The 21,719-nt window shown below is 39.8% G+C and overlaps 1 protein-coding gene across 1 annotated transcript in view; it reads left to right on the plus strand.

Annotated features, from left to right (window-relative positions):
* Window positions 1-3,927: 3,927 nt before the first annotated feature.
* Window positions 3,928-21,719, plus strand: part of ACTL6A (actin like 6A) — a 35,649-nt gene continuing 17,857 nt past the window's right edge. Inside the window, exons 1-5 of the mRNA XM_037058785.1 lie at window positions 3,928-4,110; window positions 13,017-13,093; window positions 13,261-13,435; window positions 17,931-18,031; window positions 19,396-19,493. Coding sequence (XP_036914680.1) covers window positions 4,086-4,110; window positions 13,017-13,093; window positions 13,261-13,435; window positions 17,931-18,031; window positions 19,396-19,493 — 476 coding nt within the window. The 5' untranslated portion in view covers window positions 3,928-4,085. The remainder of the gene's footprint in view (window positions 4,111-13,016; window positions 13,094-13,260; window positions 13,436-17,930; window positions 18,032-19,395; window positions 19,494-21,719) is intronic.

Below are 21,719 nucleotides of genomic sequence, written 5' to 3' on the forward strand. Positions count from 1 at the left end.
AAAGTGAAGAGGACACAAATAAATGGAAGGATATATTGCGCTCTTGCTTTGGAAAGACTATATCATTCAAATGACCATACTGCCAAAGCAATCTATAGATTCAATATAAACCCATCAAAATACCAGTGTCATTCTTCTCCCAACTAGGACAAGTAATCCTAAAATTTATGTGGAACCAAAATAGCCACAAATATCCCAAACAATTTTTATTTTTGTGTGCACAGTTAGAAAAAGTCAGTTATAAAATTAGGCAGAATGAGCCCTGGGCAGATAACTGAGTTGGTCAGAGCATCATCCCAATATGCCAAGACTGTGGGTTTGATCCCCAGTCAGGGCCTATACAAGACTCTACCGATGAATGCAAAAATAAGCTGAACAGCAAAAATCAGTGTTTCTCTCTCTCCCTCTTCTCTCACTCTAAAATCAACAATTAAAAAATGTTTAAATTAGAATGAAGAGACAGCAATTAAATTGGTCTTTCAATGCTTCAAAAACAGGATTTAGATGAATGGATCAACGTTCGATGTTTAAGAGGCCACCCAATTCTTGGAAGTAGTAAAAACATCTGTTCTTATTTTATTTTATTTATTGAATTAGAGAGAGAGAGAGAAACACCAGTTTGTGGTTCCAGTTATTCATGCATCCATTGGTTCCTTATTGTATGTGCCTGGACCAGAGAGATTGAACCACAACACGGCACAAGAGGATGATGCTCTGTCCTACCGAGCACCTGCCAGGGCTGGCATACAACTTCTTTTGTAAAAGGTTTGTCTTTGCCTTTAGCACCCCCTGTCCATTGCTTCTGTGCATCTAGGTTAATAATACACCTTTGAAGTGTCTTTTCTTCAGGCTCCTAAGTAGTATAACCAACCTTCAGGAGAGCACACAATCTTAACTATCCTATAATCCAATTGTTGCCTTGCTTCCTCTCACCTTCAGGTAATCTTTCTTACCTTTCCTCCTTTATTCCAAATGCAAAAAAGAAACCACAAAATTCATTCTCCAGAGAATTTAAGATCTTGCTTCCTAGCAATGCCAACAGTTTGGCTAAAATAAAGTCTTTGTAAAACTTTATAAAGACTTATAAAGTCTCTACAGGTTTGGGTGTTTCTTAATATCAACAAGAATGATCAATTCATGAATTATGATTTTACATTAACAAAAATAACCAATTTAAGGATTATGAAACCTGGAACTATGACCTGTGAATGCCAAAGATTATGCAAAGATGTCATGCCACACCAAGGATCAATATGGCTACAGACTGGTAGGTAAAAGTGACAGTAATATGTTAATTTTTTTACCTGCTAAAAGTCCAAAATACAAAACCTAGACCTAATACCTGATCTAATTGTAGCTTCAACCTCTCCCAGAAACATAATCTTTATTACCTAGTATGGAATTTTCTGGTCAAGCTCTACAAGGTAATCTATCACATAGGCCCTCTACATCCTCTATAGAAAGAGAAATTTTGCATAACAAAATCCCTTTCCCTTCTTTTCTCCCAAAGAAAAGATGTCCCAGCTAAAAAAATAACCCTTTGTTTTCTTTTCTCAATAGTAACCTTGCCCTACCCTTGTGTATAATCCTTCCATTTTGTACAACTCCTTGGAGATTGATTCATAAATCATTTAATAAAGTTAATTAGATCTTCATATTTCATTGATTGACTTGCTTTAACAGTATCCACAAGACAGCTGTATTAAGGTGGCATAAGCTAACATTTTAAAATACTTAGGGGAACTGTGCTAGATATGTTACACGCATTATTATCTCAGGGGTCAGTATGCTCTTTGTATAAATGGGTCTCAGTAAATATGTTTCCCAGTTTAGTTGTCCACAGAGTCTCTCTCTTAATTACTCAACTCTGCCCTTACAGAGCGAAAGCAGCCATAGGAGGAGGAACCCTCAAAAACCAGAATGATCTTCTAGAGGTCAGGCCCTTGTAGTACAGAACTCCCCTGCTAGGTGAGTGTTCTAGGAACCCATCTGTATCAGTGTACCAGCTGGTGTTATTGTGAGAGGGTGCATTTAGCGTCGGAGAATTTTTTTTCTTTTGAAGACTCTTTCAATACATTTGTCATTTCATGATGGGTGACTTACCCACACCACACTGAGTGTTCAGCAGTTTTTGACCAAAAAGGGCATAACCCTTGTGTCTCACCCTCCCTACTTACCTGATCTGCCACCAAAGGACTTTTTTGTTGTGTCCCTATATGAAAAAAGTCCTTAAAAGGAAAAGTTTTGGCAACGTGGAAGAGGTGAAACAAAAAACAGTAGAAGCACTAAAAAGTATCAAAATTGATGAGCTCAAAAATTGTTCTGAACAGTGGGAAAAGTCTCAATAGGTGTGTTCCATCTAATGGAGAATACTTGGAAGGTGACTGAAGTTTAAACACGTAAAAATAAATACATAATTTAAAAAATTTTATTTTGTTTATTTTTAGAGAGAGGGGAAGGGAAGGAGAAAGAGTGGGAGAGAAACATCAATGTGTGGTTGCCTCTCAAGTGGCCCCCACTGGGGACCTGGCCTGCAACCCAGGCATGTGCCCTCACTGGGAACCCAACCGGCGACCCTTTGCTTCACAGGTCCGTGTTCAATCCACTGAGCTACACCAGCCAGGGCTAAATACATAATTTTTAATAAATAAATTGTTTTTTTAGGGTCCCCCCTCAAAAGCAAATAAACTTGGTGCGTTCAACGAAACTTAGTTTTTGGTCACTGAAATATGAATTTCATATACTTTTTACCTAACACAAAATATTATTAAAAGTATTTTTAAAAACCATAAGAGAAATGGAAGTCATTCTTAGCTTTCAGGCCATAGAAAAACAGAAAGCTTGTTGAATTTCACCCTGGGCTGTCTTCTGTATTATCTCATTGGGTTAGTGGTGGTTTCCATCTAAATGATCAGATATTTGGTGGTTATACTGTCAAGTGAGTGGGAGAGGTTTTCACTCGTCCCCCACCCTGCTATCAATCACTTCTACACCGCTGGCACTGATACTAAATAGGAGCTTTGTTCAAATGTTCCTCAAGTCCCTATATGTCTAGACTCTACACAAACTACGTTAAGAACTGATATCTACTACAAGGATTTCAACAGATCTTAAAGGTTATTTATTTTTTTCCTTTTTGTCGTTGTTTGCTTCTAGGGCTTGAGTTGGACTTGTGGGACAGAACTGGATTTTCAGAGATCAAGCTGCCTTGGCGACGCGGCCAAGCTGTAAAACTAGTTGCAGTGATCCAGGGAAGAGACAACGGCGTTGTCGCCTGGGCTGGCAAAACGAGGGGACTACAAAGAATAGATAGACAGTTGGAATGTATTTAGATTCAGGTACTTGCCTGGATGAGGACTGATTACATTGTTCTGTATCTATCTCACATGAGAGAAGAGATTGATAACACTTTGAAAAATAATTTTTAAAGTGCTACCTAAATTTGATTGGGATAATACTTGATTTACTGATTCCCTTAGCCCAACGTATAAAGGTGAGTTGAAAATGCTTTTTCTGAGGGGGGAAAATAATCTGCATTCCCCACACACCAAAGCCGGAATCAAGCTTGGAAACATCTTCTCCTAATCGCCAGACGTTTCCAGAAGTTCACCTGGCTCTAGCGACTTCCCACGGTTTCTCTGGGCTCACCAGCAGCCCCCTAAAACCTCCGCCAACACCTCCCCTCCTCCAAGTCACGCTACCACCGCCGCAATCCCCCGCCTACTCTGAATAGCTCCGCCCCCTTCAGCTCCAAGGTCCAATTCCTTCCCTCCTTTTGTCCCTATCACTAGCCCCGCTCCTATAGCTGTCTTTGATTGGCTAATATGACAGTACCGCCGCAGGATGCCCCAGAACCCAGTTATGATTGGCTAAAGAATAGCCGGACCTCTCGTGATTGGCTGAAAAGAGAGAGCAGCAAGTGTGACTGCGCACCGGGTGTGGGGGCACCGCTTTGTTGCCTAAGGGGGGCTAACAGTGGAAGTTCGGAGGGTAAGAGACTGCCGCTTGTCAGGGCCCCCGGTCACCGTTGTTGCCTTCACGTCGTCCCGTAGCCTTCAGCTTGGAAGCCACGCCCACAAGCAGCCATGAGCGGCGGCGTGTACGGGGGAGGTGAGTGAGCGCGCCGTTTCTGTGTGGGGTTTGTACCCGCCGCCCCCTACCCTCCTCACCCATCTCGGCGGCGGCCCCTTCCGGTCTCCCCGTCACTGGCCTCCCTCCTCCTGGCCCATCCCCGCCCAGCGCTCTGTAGACCGCTGGCGCCCACCGGGCGTGCTTAGTGCCTCTGGCTCCCGGAGTCGCCGCCGCTTGTGGCTCCTTCCAGCCTCGGCCCTAGAAGAGCGCCTTTGGAGAAAGCGCGCCGGTCCCGCGGCGGGGAGTGAAGCTCCGTCCGTCCCCGCCGCAGTGAGCAGCCGCAGGGTCGCCACTCCAGAGTCTCCATACCTTGGCTGATCGGGTGTGCGCGCGAGTTTAAACTTGGGAGTTCCCTGCAGTTTGCGAGCCTGGACGCGGGGTTTCCGCATCGCCCCGTAGATGGCTCAGCGAGCGCGGGAGATGGTGGGATGGCCTGCGTGGCGGCCGCTCAGGACGGACACCCCCGACCGCGCTCAGCGCGAGCGCTGCCGCGCACCCTTCAGCAGCTCCTGCCTGTTGGTTGACCGTGGGTTCTGCAAGTTACTCCTGCGCGGCAGTGCTCGGGATTGATTTAGGAACGAACGCCAGTAATTCACGGACGCTTTGCTTGGGTAGGCTGTGGTGTGGAAGAAAGAGACCGGAGCCAGGGAGTTGGAGGGACCTGAGCGTAACACCAGCCTCGCCATTCCCGGGGCGCTTTGGCCTTGGGCAGGTGACTTCACTTTAACTAACTCAGGCTCCTGGGTTATGAGAGGATAGTTCCTAGTGTGGGGGTTCAGAAGCAGGCACCCCAAGACGTGGCTCAGTAGTATGCGGCTTATTTCGAGCTAATGTCAGTTTTAGCTTCAGGCTCAAGAGCAACTTCTTCCCCTCCCTTTAACTACCCAGAAGAATTAGGGACCTTGGCCATAACACGAGACTGTCAGCAATAATCTCTTTTTGACCCACCTTTTTTGACACAGCAGACTTGTATTCAGGAGGGGTGACCCAAGGAAACCCAGAGTTACCTTCTGGAGGGCGGGCCGTTGTACTGTAGGTTCCCTCCCATCATTATCAGTATACCAGCTGGTGGTGTTGTGAGAGGCTGCATTTGGCTTCAGTGAGGGTTTTTTTAACTCACCTCATTTGCTCATTTTATGATGGGTGATTTGGGAGCACAGCTGCCCACACCACACTGAGTGTTCCGTTTTTGACCCAAAACAGCATGACCCCTGTGTCCCACCCTCCCTATTCACCGCATCTGGCCTCAAAAGACTTTTTGTTTCTTCCCCCCCCTGAAACAAGTCCCCAAAGGGAAACGTTTTGCTCGTGTGGAAGAGGTGAAATGAAAAACGGCACAAGCACTTCAAGGCATCAAAATCAATGAGTTCAAAATTGTGTTCAGCAGTGGAAAAAAGTCACCATTAGGTGTATCCCATCAAATGGAGGGTACTTGGAAGGTGACTGAAGTTTAAACGTGTAAGAATAAATATCCATTTTAAAGAAATTCTCAGTTTTTAGGGTTCCCCCTCATACTAAACAACTGCTGTCTTGTTATCATCCTGCAAGGACCCTTCGAAGCCCCCGAAGTTATCTCAGGGGGCTTAGAATGTCATTAGCTCAGCCCTAGCTTAGAATGTCTTACAGATCTGGGTACACCTTTCTGTCTCTGAACCCCTAGTGCATGTGGGGTCTCTGACTCTCGTGTCTGCAGGGATCCCGTACATATGTATGTATTAAACTATTAACTGTTCTCCTAATCTGTGTCCTGTCTACTTGATTGTTAGACCAGCCAAAAGAACTGTTAGGGGGAGGGAAAGTTTGTCCCTCCCCACACTGGCCACTGGGGTGGTTGTGAGGGTTGAAGGAGATAATGCTGCACCAGCTCTCAGAGTGTGGTTCGCGGAGCAGCAGTTCAGCATCACCTGCCATCTTTTTAGGATTGCAGACTGCCAGGCCCCGTTGTAACTCTACCGAGTCAGAGCCTTGGTTTTTGTGAGAGACCTACAGGGAACACAGGTGTGTATGATTCTTGTTTTGTGCTTCTGTTTGGTGAGTTGGAGAATGAGGAGCCAGCACCAAAGTTGCTCTTTTTATTGTGTCTGGTAAGGTTGCTGTCCCTGAAGAGGATGGCATTTTATTGGCAGGGGATAAAAATGCTGTTTTCAAAGTTCTTAGTGTTTTGAGAGTAGCTTGATAGGCTGACCTTCACCGCCTCCTTCCCTATTCTATCCTCAGTCTTGATCTCTCAAATGTGAACATGAGTCGTCTCCCATCTCCCATTTCACTTTGGAGAAAGCCAAGCGGATCTTCATGATTTACCTCTGCCCTGTGTGAAGATGTGATCCTGACAGAACAACTGGATCTGTGTGCCTTTGTGACCTGGAGGCTGTTGACTCTTTTGCCCTTCAGGGTCACTGATTCAAGGACCTAGACTGAGTATTTCCTTACAAAGAATCAATTAATAGAGTTAGGTAGAAATGGATACAGTAATGTCAGCAGCTAACATTTATCGAGTGTATACTGTGTACCAAGACCTACTCCAGATTCTTCTCATTTGTTGCATTTAATACCTTCATTAACTCAGTTAATCCGTAAGAGCCATAGGAGTTGGTACTGCTATCCCCATTTTACTGAAGAAAATGAGGTACAAAAAAGGTTAAGTAACAAGTCCAGAATTACATAACTTTCTAGAAAATGGGGAGCAAGAATCTCTGGGATGAAGAAAAGGCATTTCAGTAAAAACCTTTACTATTCAAAAAAGAGGTTTTGATTGTTTTTCATAAATCATTTTTCAAACATATAACTACATATTCATGTATGGTTTAGATATTCAGAATAAACATCTTATTTTTTATTTGCTATGTTTTCATTTCACTTTTTATGTGAAATAATGCTATTTCACATAAAAAGTATTTTAAAAACTCACAAAATTAAGTATATATGATTTTGTGCTTGAGCTATATAGTGGGTCACATTTTCCAAAGGATCTGCTATGAAAAGCAGCCAAACCTCCCACCTAATTTTTTTTGTAATTAACTTAGTAGAATGTATTTTTAACTCATGTACTTATAAAAAAATCTTTGTGACTTAAATTTTAACTTCTGACCACATTAGACACTGATCTTTAGCTTTAGGCACAATGCATAATTTATTCAGATTTCTATACTTTAACTGGTTTCTGGGCTTACTCCTTATTCTTGCAGTCATCTTTAATGGTACTTGCTCTACTTAAAATTCCTTAGCATAATAAAAATAAACAGTATACTACCAGCCCAAATTGTTAGTTTTATCACTTTTGCACCCCTATGTCTCAGTCCTTTAAATTTTCTCAAAATCATCTTCCCCATGAGTTGGGTCACCGTTGTCCATACACAGACACGCCTCTCTACCTCCAGTTAAAGTCATTCTGTATCCTATTGGAATGTTTTAAGACCAGAAGATTGCCATCATTGCTTTGTGCTTTGCCAGAGAAATCATCTCTCTTAAACTTGGAAGCCATTTACTGTGAGGAAAAACATAAAAATCTTCAAAAACATGGTAACGAAAGCATTTATAGTGGAAAAGGGATCAAGCCCGTGAGGGTTTTTAACCAGTAGAATCCATTCTAGTTCTTAAATATCCAGACTTCCAAGGTTTTGTTTTTTAAGCCCTCTCCTTCCCTTTGCCACCCTCCTATTTCAGGTTCCTTGGTGCCTGATGTTTACAAAACAAGGTACAGGAAAAATGGGAAACTAAGCAGATGCAAAATTCAAAGAATCAAGCGTCTTACTCAAAATTCAACCATGTTCAGGATACCATATTTATTAAAACATGATAAAAAACTGATGTGTTAGATTTTTTGTTTTAACAAGAAAAAAATGAGCGCTTGCTATGTGCCTCTGACTTTAAGAAGCTGTCAGTGTCTTCCCTGGCTGGTGTGGCTCAGTGAATTGAGTCCCAGCTTGTGAAAAGGGTCACTGGTTTGATTCCTACTCAGGGCATGTGCCTGGGTTGCAGGCCAGGTTTCCAGTTGAGGGCATGCCAGAGGCAACCACGCATTGATGTTTCTCTCCTCTTTCTCCCTTCCTTCCTCTCTCTCTAAAAATAAATAAATAAAATCTTTTTTAAAAAGCTGTCAGTCTTGTAGGTGAATTGGTCAAGTAAATAGACACCGTACTGCATTTATTTTTTAAAACATTTTTTCACCGTACTTGAAGAACAGAATATTTCTAATATTAGTGGTGTGGCAGAGTTTAATTGGCAGCATGTTTTTTTCATAGTGGTGCATGAAATAATGGTGCATCTTATAGTTTCTAGCATCTTAAAGTGGTAAGAAAAGGTAACTTATTCAGTGAACTGTGTTCACTAATGATGATATATAGAAGGTACAAAGGTAACAGACAAACTTATCAACTCAGTGTTGGGTAGTCAGGGAACTTTACAAGAAAGGTTATGTGGATGATGGAAGAGGAGTGGAGAGGGACAGCATATGAGAAGGTTAGCTGAGTGAGATTACGTGGTATCTTTAGGGACTACATATTAGCAGTTATGCTAGTTTGTGAGGTGGGAGGTGAGCCTGCTGCCAGATTATACTAGGCCTTGAATATCAACTCAGTAGACTGATTTGAATTTTATCCTGTAGATGATGAGAAACTACTGAATGAGTTTCCCCTTTTCATTGAAGGATTTTTGTTAATAAGAGTTACAATTTTGAAAGGTCACAGTGTAGCAGTTTAAAAGGAAGATTGAGAAGGTAAAGAGATGGAGCATAATACCTGTTCCGAACTGGAGTAGCTTCCTGCTGCAGTAAGAGCTTGACTCAAAGCAGGGGCAGTGGTATTAACAAGGAAGGGATTTGGGAAGTATTTAACAGATATTTGGCAGAAATTGACAAAGGGTGAGAAATAGGAAAGTGTTCATGATTCTGCAAAAATTCAGAGGTTTTTGTGATAAGCAATATTTCTATTAGGCGAGGATGGAGAAGACAGTGCTTCAGATATGTTGAATTTGAGGTATCCATGGGACATCGGGTGGAACTGATGTCGATGCACAGTAAGAAGCTCAAGACATGCATTTAGATGAAGGTGAAGGCTTGAAAGAGAGATCTGATCTCGGAATGATTAGTGTTTAGGTAGAAGTTGAGTCTGTAGAAGTGGAGCAGATTGCCTAAGAAAGGGTAAATTAAGGAAAGGGCTCCTAACCCAGGTCCCTGGCATTCCCTAGGATTCCATGCGTAGAATTAAATTTCATTGTAATTGGTTTATTTTATAATCCATTTTGAAACAGTCTAAGAAGGATTTATAAGTTTCCTAAATTGTCTTTATTGGTTTGCTAGGGATGCCATAACAAAGTGCCAAAGACTGAACGACTTAAACAACAGAAGTAATTTTCTTACAGTTCTGGAGGCTAGGAATCTAAGATCAAGCTGTCTGCAGGATTACAGTTTGGAGGTCTTTCTCCTTGACTTAAATGGTTGTCTCTTTCCTGTGGCAAATGACCTTTTCTCTGTAATTTCTGTGTCCTAATATCCTCTTCATATAAGGATGGACACCAGTCATAAGGATTAGAGCCCACCCTAATGATCTCATTTTAACTTAATCACACCTTTAAAGACCTCATATCCAATAATAGTCACATTCTGATGTACCGGGGTTAAGACTTCATCATATGAATTTTAGGGGGAACAAATCAGTCTAGAACATTGTCGAAGGGGTCCATGACGCAAAATGTAAAGAGACCTGTTGCAGAGCAAAAGATTGATCCTTGAGAAAAGGAGTGTAAAGTTTTGGTTAAACAGGCTATTAATTAGTATATTTGGGATATTTCTTTACCAGGCATTCTGGTAAGTCAGAGTGCTAAAGTTTACTAATACATGTTTGTTGGTATACTATAATTACTATTTTTACTTGACTTTCCATGCTATGGTGAAAACAAGTGCAGTGTTCTGCTTTTGTAGGCTCCTACTTTCAGACAAAAATTGTTGTGACCAGAGAATTATATAGAGAAGGTTAATTACATTGGGAAATATAGCAATTTCCTTTCAAATTAAATAAAAGTAGTTCAGTATTTTTAAATGAAAATGAGATCGTCATTCTGTAAAGGTACCATCCCTGAACAGTGACTATTTTGCCCTGACTGGTGTGGTTCAGCGGATTGAATGCTGGTCTGGGAACCAAAAGGTTGCGGGTTGAATTCCCAGTTGGGTCACATGCATGGGTTGTGGGTCAGGTCCCCAGCTGGGAGCCTGTGAGAGGCAACCAATCAATGTATTTCTCTCACATTGATGTTTCTCTTCTTTTCTCCCTCCCTTCCTCTCTCTCTAAAACTAAGTAAAATCTAAAAAAAAAATTAAAAAAAATAAACAGTGAGAATGTGAAGTATACTAATTGATTTTCTTCATTCTAAATTTTATTTTAAAATGTTTTGATACTTGGATGACAATAAAAAATAAAAAAAATTGAAATAGCTCAACATACTAAAAAATAAAATATATGTAAGTTTGTGATACTTATGTACTTTTACTTAGATTAAATAGATGTAATTTTTGCCACATTTGCCTCAGATATTTTAAGAAATAAAATGTTATTGGTATAGATCCTCATCTCTTTCCCCTAGAACTATGGTAACATTTGCAGACGCCGTGCATCATGTTTTTATACTTTTACTAAGTGTGGACATATCCATAGTGAATTAAATAGTATACTGTGTATGTGTGTGTGTATACATATATATACTAACTTTTTAAAATTACTCTTTTGAGATTTTTCCATGTTGACACATGTAGGTCTAGATCACTCCTTTAACTGGTATGTAGTGTGTCAATATATGAATACGCTGTAGTTTATCTGTTTCCCTGCTGAGAGACCACTAGATAATTTCTGTCTTTTCCCATGGCAAGCAGTGTGACAATACTAATTATCTTAGTAGCTACCACTGACAGTACTTGTTATGTGCAGATACTGTTCTAAGTGCTTACATACATTAAAACGTTTAACCCATTTAATCATGGTACCATCCTGTGAGGTGGGAACCTGAGGCAGAGAGGTTAGTAAGTCACCCACAGTCACATACCTAGTAACATTATGGTCAGTATACTTTTATAATCTATGCTGCTTCTAGAGCTGCTTTCTAGAAGATGATTTGTAATTTCTGTGTATGGATGTTTTCAATTTTAGTAGTGAGTAAATTGCCCATAGTGGTTATTCCAGTTTACAGTTTTTACTAGCAGATGTATAAAAGTTCTTCTTTCCCTACATTTTTGACAACACGTGGTCTTATCAGACTTAATTTTTGCAGATTTATTGGGGTAAATAGTATTTCTTTATTATTTTTAATGATTGAAAAAATCCTTCTTTAAAAATATCTGCCTGGAAAATCCAAATGCTTTGTTTTAGGGACCATAATGTTTGGGCTGAAGTACTTTTAAACTATAATTAGAGGCTATTCTTTGAATTTGACTAGCTTTTTCCCTCAGTATTAAATGTTCTTTCATAAAAAACTTTTTTTTCCTAAAAAATTTTTAAAATGTGTAAACGTTGATACCTTCTTTTTAATGATTTTTCCTTGGCTTGTATTACTATACCATAAATTCTTATTCTTCAGGTACCCTGCTTAGGATTTTGCTGAGTTTATTCTCTAATTGGATAGACTATTATTTCCCTAATGTATGAAAAAAATCATACCAAGGTATACTAGATGTCTTCCCTTTGCTTCTCTAGATCCACCCACCACACATTTCTACCCTCTCTGTGCCCTTGAACACTGATTTGTGTAGATTAAATCAGTGGGCTCCCGTGACCTCTGGCGTGGCTAATGGTAGGGTACCCATAATTCCTGATTTGTGACTCTTGTCCTGGTACAATTATTAGTATGAACCCCTTTCAGATTTGGAAGTAGCCCAGTTTGGACGAGAAATTATAAGAACACCCTAGCCCAAGGGGAGGGGAGATAGAGAGGTTGGCATATTTATTAGCCTGGTTCCTTTCTCTAGGAGCCAGCCACCCCTTGAGTGAAGGTCACAGCTTCTGTCAGGTAGCCCTCCAGACTCACAACTCTCTAGGTTCTGGAATAAGTTTTTTCTCCATTTCTTCAGTTTAAAAGGTACTGACAGATCTCTGATATTATAAGGCCGAGGGTACCATACTGTTTTTCTTATTATCCTGTATTGTGCCCTATATCTTTGTAAATAGTCCTTTAAGTAAAGTCTCCTCAAATTACCCAATTTTAGTTTAGCATCTGTTTCCTGATTGAACTTCTGATATGCCGTGTTATGACATTATATTTTATTTTTTTTAAATATTTTATTTATTTAGTTTTTTAGAGAGAGGTGAAGGGAGGGAGGAAGAGGGAGAGAAACATTAATGTGAGGTTGCCTCTCATGCTCCCCCAACCAGGGATCTGGCTCAAAACCCAAGTATGTGCCCTGACTGGGAGTAGAACCAGTGATCCTTCGGTTCCCAGGCTGGAGCTCAGTCCACTGAACCACACCAGCCAGGGCTGACATTATATTTTAATTAAATGAATCTTTAGCTGAAGGTGTATTTAAAAATAAAGCTAGGTTCAAGGTAGTATGACTGTAATGCCTGGTTTAATATTTGTAGAGCTTTCATATACATTCTCATTTTGAGCATATTAAGTACTTTTTAAATTGCCATATGATACTTGTAAGTTTTTTTTCTTTTTTTAAAGATTTTATTTATTTATCTTAGAGGGGAAGGGAAGGAGAGAAGGAGAGAAATATCAATGTATGGTTGCCTCTCATGAGTCCCCTGCTGGAAACTGGTCTGCAACCCAGGCATGTGCCCTGACTGGGAATCGAACCGCGATTGTGTGGTTCGCAGGCCCACGCTCAATTCACTGAGCCACACCAGCCAGGGCTTGATATTTGTAAATTTTTAATGTTAATTATTTTCTCATTTCATCAGATGAAGTTGGAGCCCTTGTTTTTGACATTGGATCCTATACTGTGAGAGCTGGTTATGCTGGTGAGGACTGTCCCAAGGTAAGTGTAACATTAGAGTTAATTGGCTGTATGAGGGCTGTTCATGTAGAATTAAATTCATGCAGAAATACTGGCTCAAATATGATAGAAGGCATTGGTTTGGGGAGAAAAATGAGTCTCTGATAAAAGCAGGTAAAACTAGTGTGTTATGTTTTTGACTCTTACAGGTGGATTTCCCCACCGCTATTGGCATGGTGTTAGAAAGAGATGATGGAAGCACGTTGATGGAAATAGATGGTGATAAAGGCAAACAAGGCGGTCCCACCTATTACATAGATACTAATGCCCTGCGTGTCCCCAGGGAGAATATGGAGGCCATTTCACCGCTGAAAAACGGGATGGGTATGATTTTGTTTTCCTACATAATTGATTATAAACACAGAGTGTACTGGGTGCGCATGTTAGATGTAAAGTAACAGCTTCCTATGAGTTGAACATCAGTAATTTTTTTCATTCTACAAACTGGTACACCCGATACTGAGAATACAAAGATGCATAAAACACGTTTCTTTTCCTGAAGAAACTCATAGGTAGGAGGCATAGATGTATATATACAAAAATGTGGGATAAGTGCCATAATGTAGCTGTGTCTGATCATCAGTAGGATTAGGGAGGAATGGCATTAATTCTGTCATTGGGGGTCAGTGATGGTTTTCACAAAGGAGGCAAGTTTTGTTCTGAACCTTGATGGATGAATAAGATTTAGCCTGACTGACAAGAACAGATAAATCAGAGCAACCAGCATGTGTGAGAGATGGAGTTGTGGAAGGAACTTACATGTTTAGAAATGTCATCAATGGTTGTACATATATGGCTGTAACACTGAGTACCTTGTGGCCAGGTGCAAGGAAGGTAGACCAAGAACAATCATAAAAGGACTCATCACCCATGCCAGGTGTGTATTAAGCTGGTAATAAGGGTAACCGAAAGGAATTTAAACAGATGTGAAGTGTTCATGTTTGCCAGCAATATGTGGACTAAAGAGATACTAGAGACTGGAAGGTCAGTTATGGTGAGAGACCAGTGGAGAAATGAAGAGGATTGAATTGTAATGCTGATGTCAGGATCATGAGATGCCTTTAGAGATAATCCAGGAGACAATAGGTATATAAGTGATTGACTGGATCAAGAAAGTTTTCTAGTTTTTTGGTGGGGGTGACTGAGTTAAGGGTTCCATGCATTGAGGTAGGAATAGAACACATAAAATAAGTTTTATGGTGTAAAAGGCAAGTATTGCTAAAATCCAAGATTACTCTGAAATTCAGTCATTGACTAGAAGGACTACAGGACTCAATGTATAGTTGTACTGAAGGCTAAGATTATTGCACTGAAATGATGCAAACAAAATCAGTAAGGGGAGAAAGGGGACAAGGAGTGTAGTCCAGAGGAAAGCAGTACAGACTTCCAGGAGTTTTCACACAGTGCAGTCATACAAGATGTGCTTAATTCCTCCAGCACCAAGTTGTAACCACATGTGTGTTGTTCACTAGGGTAGCTCATTAGACATTCAGTACCCAAGGTTTTTACTATAGGTTGGTTATGTAGGTAACCCATGCCTTACAAAATCCAAGACTCCCAAAAGGAAAGAAGGTGCTCATCATAAGCCACATTCTTTGTACAAACTATTTAGGCACAGTGAGCTACTCTCATCATTTAGGGAATGTTTTATGTCAGTGCAGGGAACTGTTCACCAGTCAAAGTCCCCAGATGCCTACCAAGGGTCAGCCTTGTAGCAGGTCTTTCTCAGGACTGCTGTGTTAATTCTTTCTGCACAGCAAGTAAATGAATTTGTTAGGAGTTCAAAGTGTTTGAGCAAAGGTACTATTGTATGTTGTAAGCAGGTGAGGAAGATTTTAAGACATGAAACTGCATTATATTACTCAGGAAGAGTTTGAAATAGGAGAACAAGGTTGAAGATGGGATTCCTTGTGAAAACTTGTTCTGTGTTTAATGAGTAGAGGAGAGGTGCCCATGAAGGTGAATGTGAGGGAACTTAGGGATATAGGAGAAAAATTCAGGAGGACAAGAAAACTGGACAACTTAGAAGTCCAGCGATTCTCATTGTTCACAGCCGTGACATTCAGATGTACACTACGAAGGGGAGGAAGAAATTAGAACAACTAACAAAATCTATTGACTGAAAAATACATCCTGCCAGGCCTGTGGCTGTATGTTGTATAAGTAATGACTTTCCTTCTTTGCACTGTGGCAGAAAAAGTTTGTAAACTCTTGAGTAGTCAATTTAGAGAGGTCAAAATGGAAAATGTGAAGCATTCACTAGATTTACATATTAAAAGGTCAGAAGTAATTTAGGCTAACAGTTTTAATGTAATGTTTAAGTGGAAGTAAAACTGGAGACATACTGTATTATTTGAATTTTTTATGTCCTTAATTTTATTTATTCAAATAGACTGAGGTTTTTAAAAAAATATTTTATTGATTATGCTGTTACAGATGTCCCCGTTTTTTCCCCCTTCACCCCCCTTTGCCCAGTACTCCTACTCCCTCTAGCAATTCCCCTAGTTTATGTCTGTGGGTGATGCATGTACGTTTTTTAGCTTCTCCATTTTCTACACTATTCTTAACATCGTCCTGTCTATTTTGTACCTACCATTTATGCTTCTTAATGCCTGCATCTTTTCCCACATTCTCCTCCTCCCCCTTCTGAGCTGGTAACCTTCCAAATGATCTCTATATCTATGATTCTGTTACTTTCTGTTAGTTTGTTTTTTTAGACTCAATTGTTGATAGTTGAGAATTCGTCGCCTTTTTAATGTTCGTAGTTTTGATATTCTTCTTAAATAGGTCCCTTTAACATTTCATGTAATAATGGTATGGTGGTGATGAACTCCTTTAGCTTTTCCTGATCTGGGAAGCACTTTATATGCCCTTCCATTTTAAGTGTTAGCTTTGCTGGGTAGAGTAATCTAGGTTGTAGGTTCTTGCTTTTCATCACTTTGAATACATATTGCTTGGTCCTTTCTTGCCTCCAAAGTTTCTTTTGAGAAATCAGTTGATAGTCTTATGGTAACTTCTTTGTAGGTAATTCTCTCTTTTTCTCTTGCTGCTTTTAAGATTCTCTCTTTATCTTTAAACTTTGACATTTTAATTATGATGTGTTTTGGTGTAGTCCTCTTTGTGTCTATCTTGTTTGGGGCTCTCTGTACATTCCTGGACTTGTATGTCTATTTCCTTTGCCAAGTTAGGGAAGTTTTCTATCATTATTTTTCCATATAAGTTTTCAATTTCTTGGTCTTCCTCTTGTCCTTTAGGCATCCCTGTGATTTGGGTGTTGATGTGCTTGGAAATGTCCCAGATGGTTCTTATAGTATCCTCATTTTTTCTGAAAATATGTTTCTTCTTTGTGTTCTGGCTGAATGTTTTTTTTTTCTTCTTTATGCTGTAAATCATTGATTTGAATCCCAGCTTCTTCCCCCTCACTGTTGGTTCCCTGTAGATTTGTCTTTATTTTATTTATTGTAACCTTCATTTCTTCCTTTATATTATTGCTGTACTCAATGAGTTCTTTGAGTATCTTGATCACCAGTGTTTTGAACTCTGCATCTGGTAGGTGGGCTATCTATATTTCATTTTGTTCTCTTTGCTGGGTTTTGTTCTGTTCTTTCACTTTGGCCATATTTCTTTGTCTCCTCTATTCGGCATCCTCTTGGGTTTGTTTCTGTGTATTACTTAGAACTGCTTTGATTCTCTTGTTTCAGTAGAATGGCCTGTTGTAGAAAAGGTGGCTGTAAATTATGTGGGGCCAAGCCTTAGGTGATCACCGGGGTGGGCAATCCACTTCACCACTTTGTGGTTCTGTGTGGGGAGGGCTCAGAGAGGGGACAGTGCTGCTGCCTGCCTTCTGGAGGTTTGCCCAGCATTCCCTGTTTCCAGTCACTTCACCCACTCCCTGTATATGACTAATGCCCTTCCAGCTGTTGCCCTGGTGCTGAATCCTAGAGTGGGTGGGTGTGCGTATGTTTTAAGACTGTGTGGGCCCTTTAAGTGGGGTTTCCTGAAAATTTGGTAGTTTCTTCTGCCACTCCAATCCCTCCTGGTTTTTACAGCCAGAAGTTATGGTGACTTATCTTCCTGGCACTGGAACCCTGGGCTGTATGGTCTGGACTGGGGCTGGGAAAGCTTACTCCCAAGGTATCCCTCATGATTTTTATCAACCACACTTGAATATTGGACCACCTGTTCCGCTGCCGTTGCTACCTCTCCACGCCACACTGTGTTTCCTTGACTCTCTGCATGTGTCCACATGTTTGCCCCTTCTACCTATCTGGATAAATGTGGCTTCCTTAAATCCTTGGTTGTTGGACTTCCATACAGTTCAATTTTCTGACAGTTCTGGGTGTTATTTGTTTTTGAGGTTTAGTTGTAATTCTTTCTGTGGTTGCTGGAGGAGGCAAAGCATGTCTTCTACGCATGTCTTCATCTTGACTGGAAGTCTCATATTTTAAGTTTTTGAATGTCAGGCCTACATCATACAGTTCTTTCTTTTTACCATTCCAATAAGGCATCCTGGGCCTCTAATAAGTACTTGTTGAGTAATGTTTATGTGGTACTGTAAGTCTGCTATGCACATTATTTACATTTGGCACAGGTCTTGGGGTTGTGACTCTATTGGGGATGCAGGAACCAAGAAAAGGTTCTATATCTAGAAGCAAAGATGATATCTATTTAAAGTACTGTGTTAAGAAGTACAGCTGTAGAATAAGTAGGTTCTGTGTATTAAAGTATTTAATGGTAAATCTTAGAAAAAATCTCTCTGAAGATGCTGCATTGATCTCCAACTAAGCAATGTTTTCAAGGTATTGATTTTATATTCTAGTTGAGGACTGGGATAGTTTCCAGGCTATTTTGGATCACACCTACAAGATGCACGTGAAATCAGAGCCCAGCCTGCATCCTGTCCTCATGTCAGAAGCACCGGTAAGGACAAGACTTGCCTTTCTAATGTTTCTTCCCCCCCCCCCCCACCCATTCATTAGAAAAATGTTTTTTTCTTTAAGGAGGCTTAGAAATTTATATTCTGATGTTTGAAAATTAGGGGGAGAGGGATTAATTTTTAAATAATACTAGCACTTTTATTTCAATAAATAAAATATTCACAGAATAATATCAAAGCACCCAAATGAGTTCTGGTAGTTATTCATCTATTTTTTCCAGGGATTTACTTAACACTAGAATCCTTGGGCTGCTTTCCATTTTGGTTAGGGAATTGTCCCTTGTGCCAGAAGTGCAGTATGTAGCTGCTTTTATACTCAGGTGAGAAGTCCGGGGGAGATGTTGGAACGAGGGCTGCAAATTGCTAGACTGGAGCCTCTTGCAAAATAATAAGTTATGAATCTGCTGTTAGTGTAGTTAACTTCTGGTTTCTTTTATGAGTAGCAGGTATAAATGGGAGAAATTGGTGGTATAAAATTCCTACTTAGGATTATGCTGACTAGATTCACTTTTAAGATTTTTTTAAAGATTTTATTTATTTATTTTTAGAGGGGAAGGGAAGGAGAGAAGGAGAGAAATATCATTGTATGGTTGCCTCTCATGAGTCCCTCGCTGGAAACTGGACTGCAACCCAGGCATGTGCCCTGACTGGGAATAGAAACATGATCCTTTGGTTCACAGGCCCACGCTCAATCCACTGAGCTACACCAGCCAGTGCCTTTAAGATTTTTTTATAGGATTTAATTTGGCGTTCTTTCATGGAACTTGGGAAGTTCAGCTGTAGTTAGCATTTTTTGACATATCTCCTACTTTTTTTAATGTTTTATTACTTACGCTGTTATAGTTGTCACATTTTTCCCTTTTTGCACTGCTCCCCCCATCCCCCCTTCCGTAGTCAGTCCCCACACCCTTGTCTATGTCAGTGGGTCCTTCATGTATGTTCTTTGTCTAATCCTTTCACCTTCTTTCAATCAGTCCCTACCTCCCCTCTCACAGCTGTCAGTCTGTTTATTCCATGATGCTCTTAAGATTTAATAATTCTTCATAAGAATCTTAATTTTCCTTAATTTTCCTTAATTTTCTAGAATTCATAGCAGCAAACAATTTTACATACTAAATAATAACCAAATTTTAATTTGTATTTAATTAATTTATTAAATCTATAAATAAATAGAAATGTATTAAATATAATAAGGTTGTTATTATGAAGATTATTTGCCATGGTGTCTTATTCTATTTTTATCATTTTATGTATTTGTTAATATAGTGCCGTGATGACTCTTGAGATAAATCAACGTTTTAGTTTTTAAACAACAAATGACGTGCTTTTCTCTTTTCTTCTTGTCCAGTGGAACACTAGAGCCAAGAGAGAGAAGCTGACAGAGTTGATGTTTGAGCACTACAACATCCCCGCATTCTTTCTTTGCAAAACTGCAGTTTTGACTGCGTATCCTTGAAAGACTAACGCTTAGCTTTTCTGTAAAAGTAGGTGTGGTGTTCCCGAAGGGGATGCCCCAGCAGGAAGACAGGAGCTAATTCTTCTTGTTCAGAACTTTGGGGTCTTTCTGTCTTGCTTGTTAGCTACCCATCTCTTAGTATTTCTTATTGGAAGTGATGTACCAGAAAATGTGAGAGGGTAGGGGACAGATGCACTGAAATCCTGCTTGTTAACAAAGTTGCTAAGGAGTTTGTTTTTTGAAGGAGAATGTGCATAGGAGGCAGTGTTGTATCCAGTTGGCTAAAATATAGTTCAAAGACTGCCATTTCCTCCCTCTCCTCCAATACCATAGAAAAGCAAAATTGGCTGTAACTTCCCTTAATACTAAATCACCAGATAGTTTTTGTAAGCATATAAAGGGACAGATAAGTATGCCCTCACCTCAAAGAATATTGTAATATTCTTATTAGAAGCTAAATAATAGCTTTTAATATTACTTCAAAATAATCATTGGCAAAAGTCGTAAAGAAATGCATGATTAATTTGAAATTTCTGTGTAGTAATTATGGTAGTTCTGCAGTGTAATATAGTAGCCTGACCTCCTTTATTTATTTAAAAAAAAGTTATATGGGAGAAAGAGCCCTTTATTTAGAGTTCAAGTTGCAGTGCTTACATTTTTGTGTCTTGAATTAGGTATTTAAAATCTGAACTTTACTCACCCTGCATGTCTTCCTGGGTTGCTATAATATACATGTAAATTTTACGTGAACATGAGAATCACTCTGGTAACTAATCTAATATTTGTCAGTAGTTCTGTGTCTTAGAGATGACTTTAGCAAAAGTGTTGAAGTGAATAGTAAAGCATTTATGTTGTGACTTAGTTTATAGTTGAAGATTTATGCTATACTTTGAAGGAGTTGTAAAATATGCTTAAGTCTGAATGTAGGTATAAAAATGTTAGATATAAAAAAATATGAAGTCTAGAGAACCAGAAGGTTTTTGAGTAGAGGACAAGAAAGAGTACTGGCAGGCTCTGTGTGTGCATTATTTCACTTAATTTTTATGTCACCATATTAGAAAGTGAAGTCAACATAAACAAATTAGTTCGAGTCCATAATTTAGATGGCTATTCCCAATTTGAACATAAGTCTCTGGCTGCTTACTTACAAAGAAAGTGTCAACAGAATTGGCATTGTTTTATTTTTTAATCTTTTTTTTTAAAATATTTTATTTATTTATTTTTAGAGGGGAAGGGAAGGAGAGAGGAAGAGAGACATCAATGTATGGTTGCTTCTTGTGCATCCCCTGCTGGGAACTGGCCCCTGCCGGGAATTATCCTGCAACCCAGGCATGTGCCCTGACTGGGAATCGAACCGTGATCATCTGGTTCACAGGCCCGCGCTCAATCCACTGAGCTACACCCGCCAGGGCTTATTTTTTAATCTTTTATTTTAGAAAATTTCTAACAAAAATGGAAGAAAGTAGAATGTTGAACCGCCATAGTAAGTTCATCACCCAGGTTCTATAATTTTCAACACATAGCTAAATTACACTAGCAATAACCCTACCTTTCTCCCTCCCACCATGATTTTGTAGTTAATCCCAGACATTATTAAATTTTTACCCATAGAAATTTCAGGATGTATATATCTGTATAGAATTTTACAGTGTTCTCTAAAAAATGATTTTAAAAAGATGTAACCACAATTTTTAAAAAGCTTTCTATTTATTTATTTATTTTGAGAGAGAGGGGATGGCAGGGAGAAAAAGAGGGAGAGAGACATTGACATAAGGGAGAGAGAGACTGATCAGTTGTCCCTTGTGCACCCCGGCTGGGACCAGACCTGCAGCCCAGGCATGTGCCTGACTGGAATGGAACTGGTGACCTTTTTTGCTTTGGGGTCCATAGGTAACCAATTGAGCCACACCAGTCGGGGCTGTTTTCTTATTTTTAAAAAGTTTAGTGTATTTGAATCAGGACCCAGACAACAAGGTTCATACATTGTATTTGTTCAGTGTCTCTTAGGTTTCTTTATTAAAAAAACGTATTTTCTTTTATTGACTCCAAAGACAGAGGAAGGGAGGGAGGGACAAAGGGAGAAGGAGGGACAAAGGGAAAAAAACATACTAGGTGAGAGAGAAATATCATTGGTTGCCTCTTGCATGCGCCCTTATTGGGGACTGAACTTGCAACTGGGGCATGTGTCCTGAGCTGGAATCCAGCCTTCAACCTTT

Source organism: Sturnira hondurensis, unplaced genomic scaffold, assembly GCF_014824575.4.
Source record: "Sturnira hondurensis isolate 20B ecotype Veracruz unplaced genomic scaffold, ASM1482457v3 Scaffold0010173, whole genome shotgun sequence".
Taxonomy (NCBI): domain Eukaryota; kingdom Metazoa; phylum Chordata; class Mammalia; order Chiroptera; family Phyllostomidae; genus Sturnira; species Sturnira hondurensis.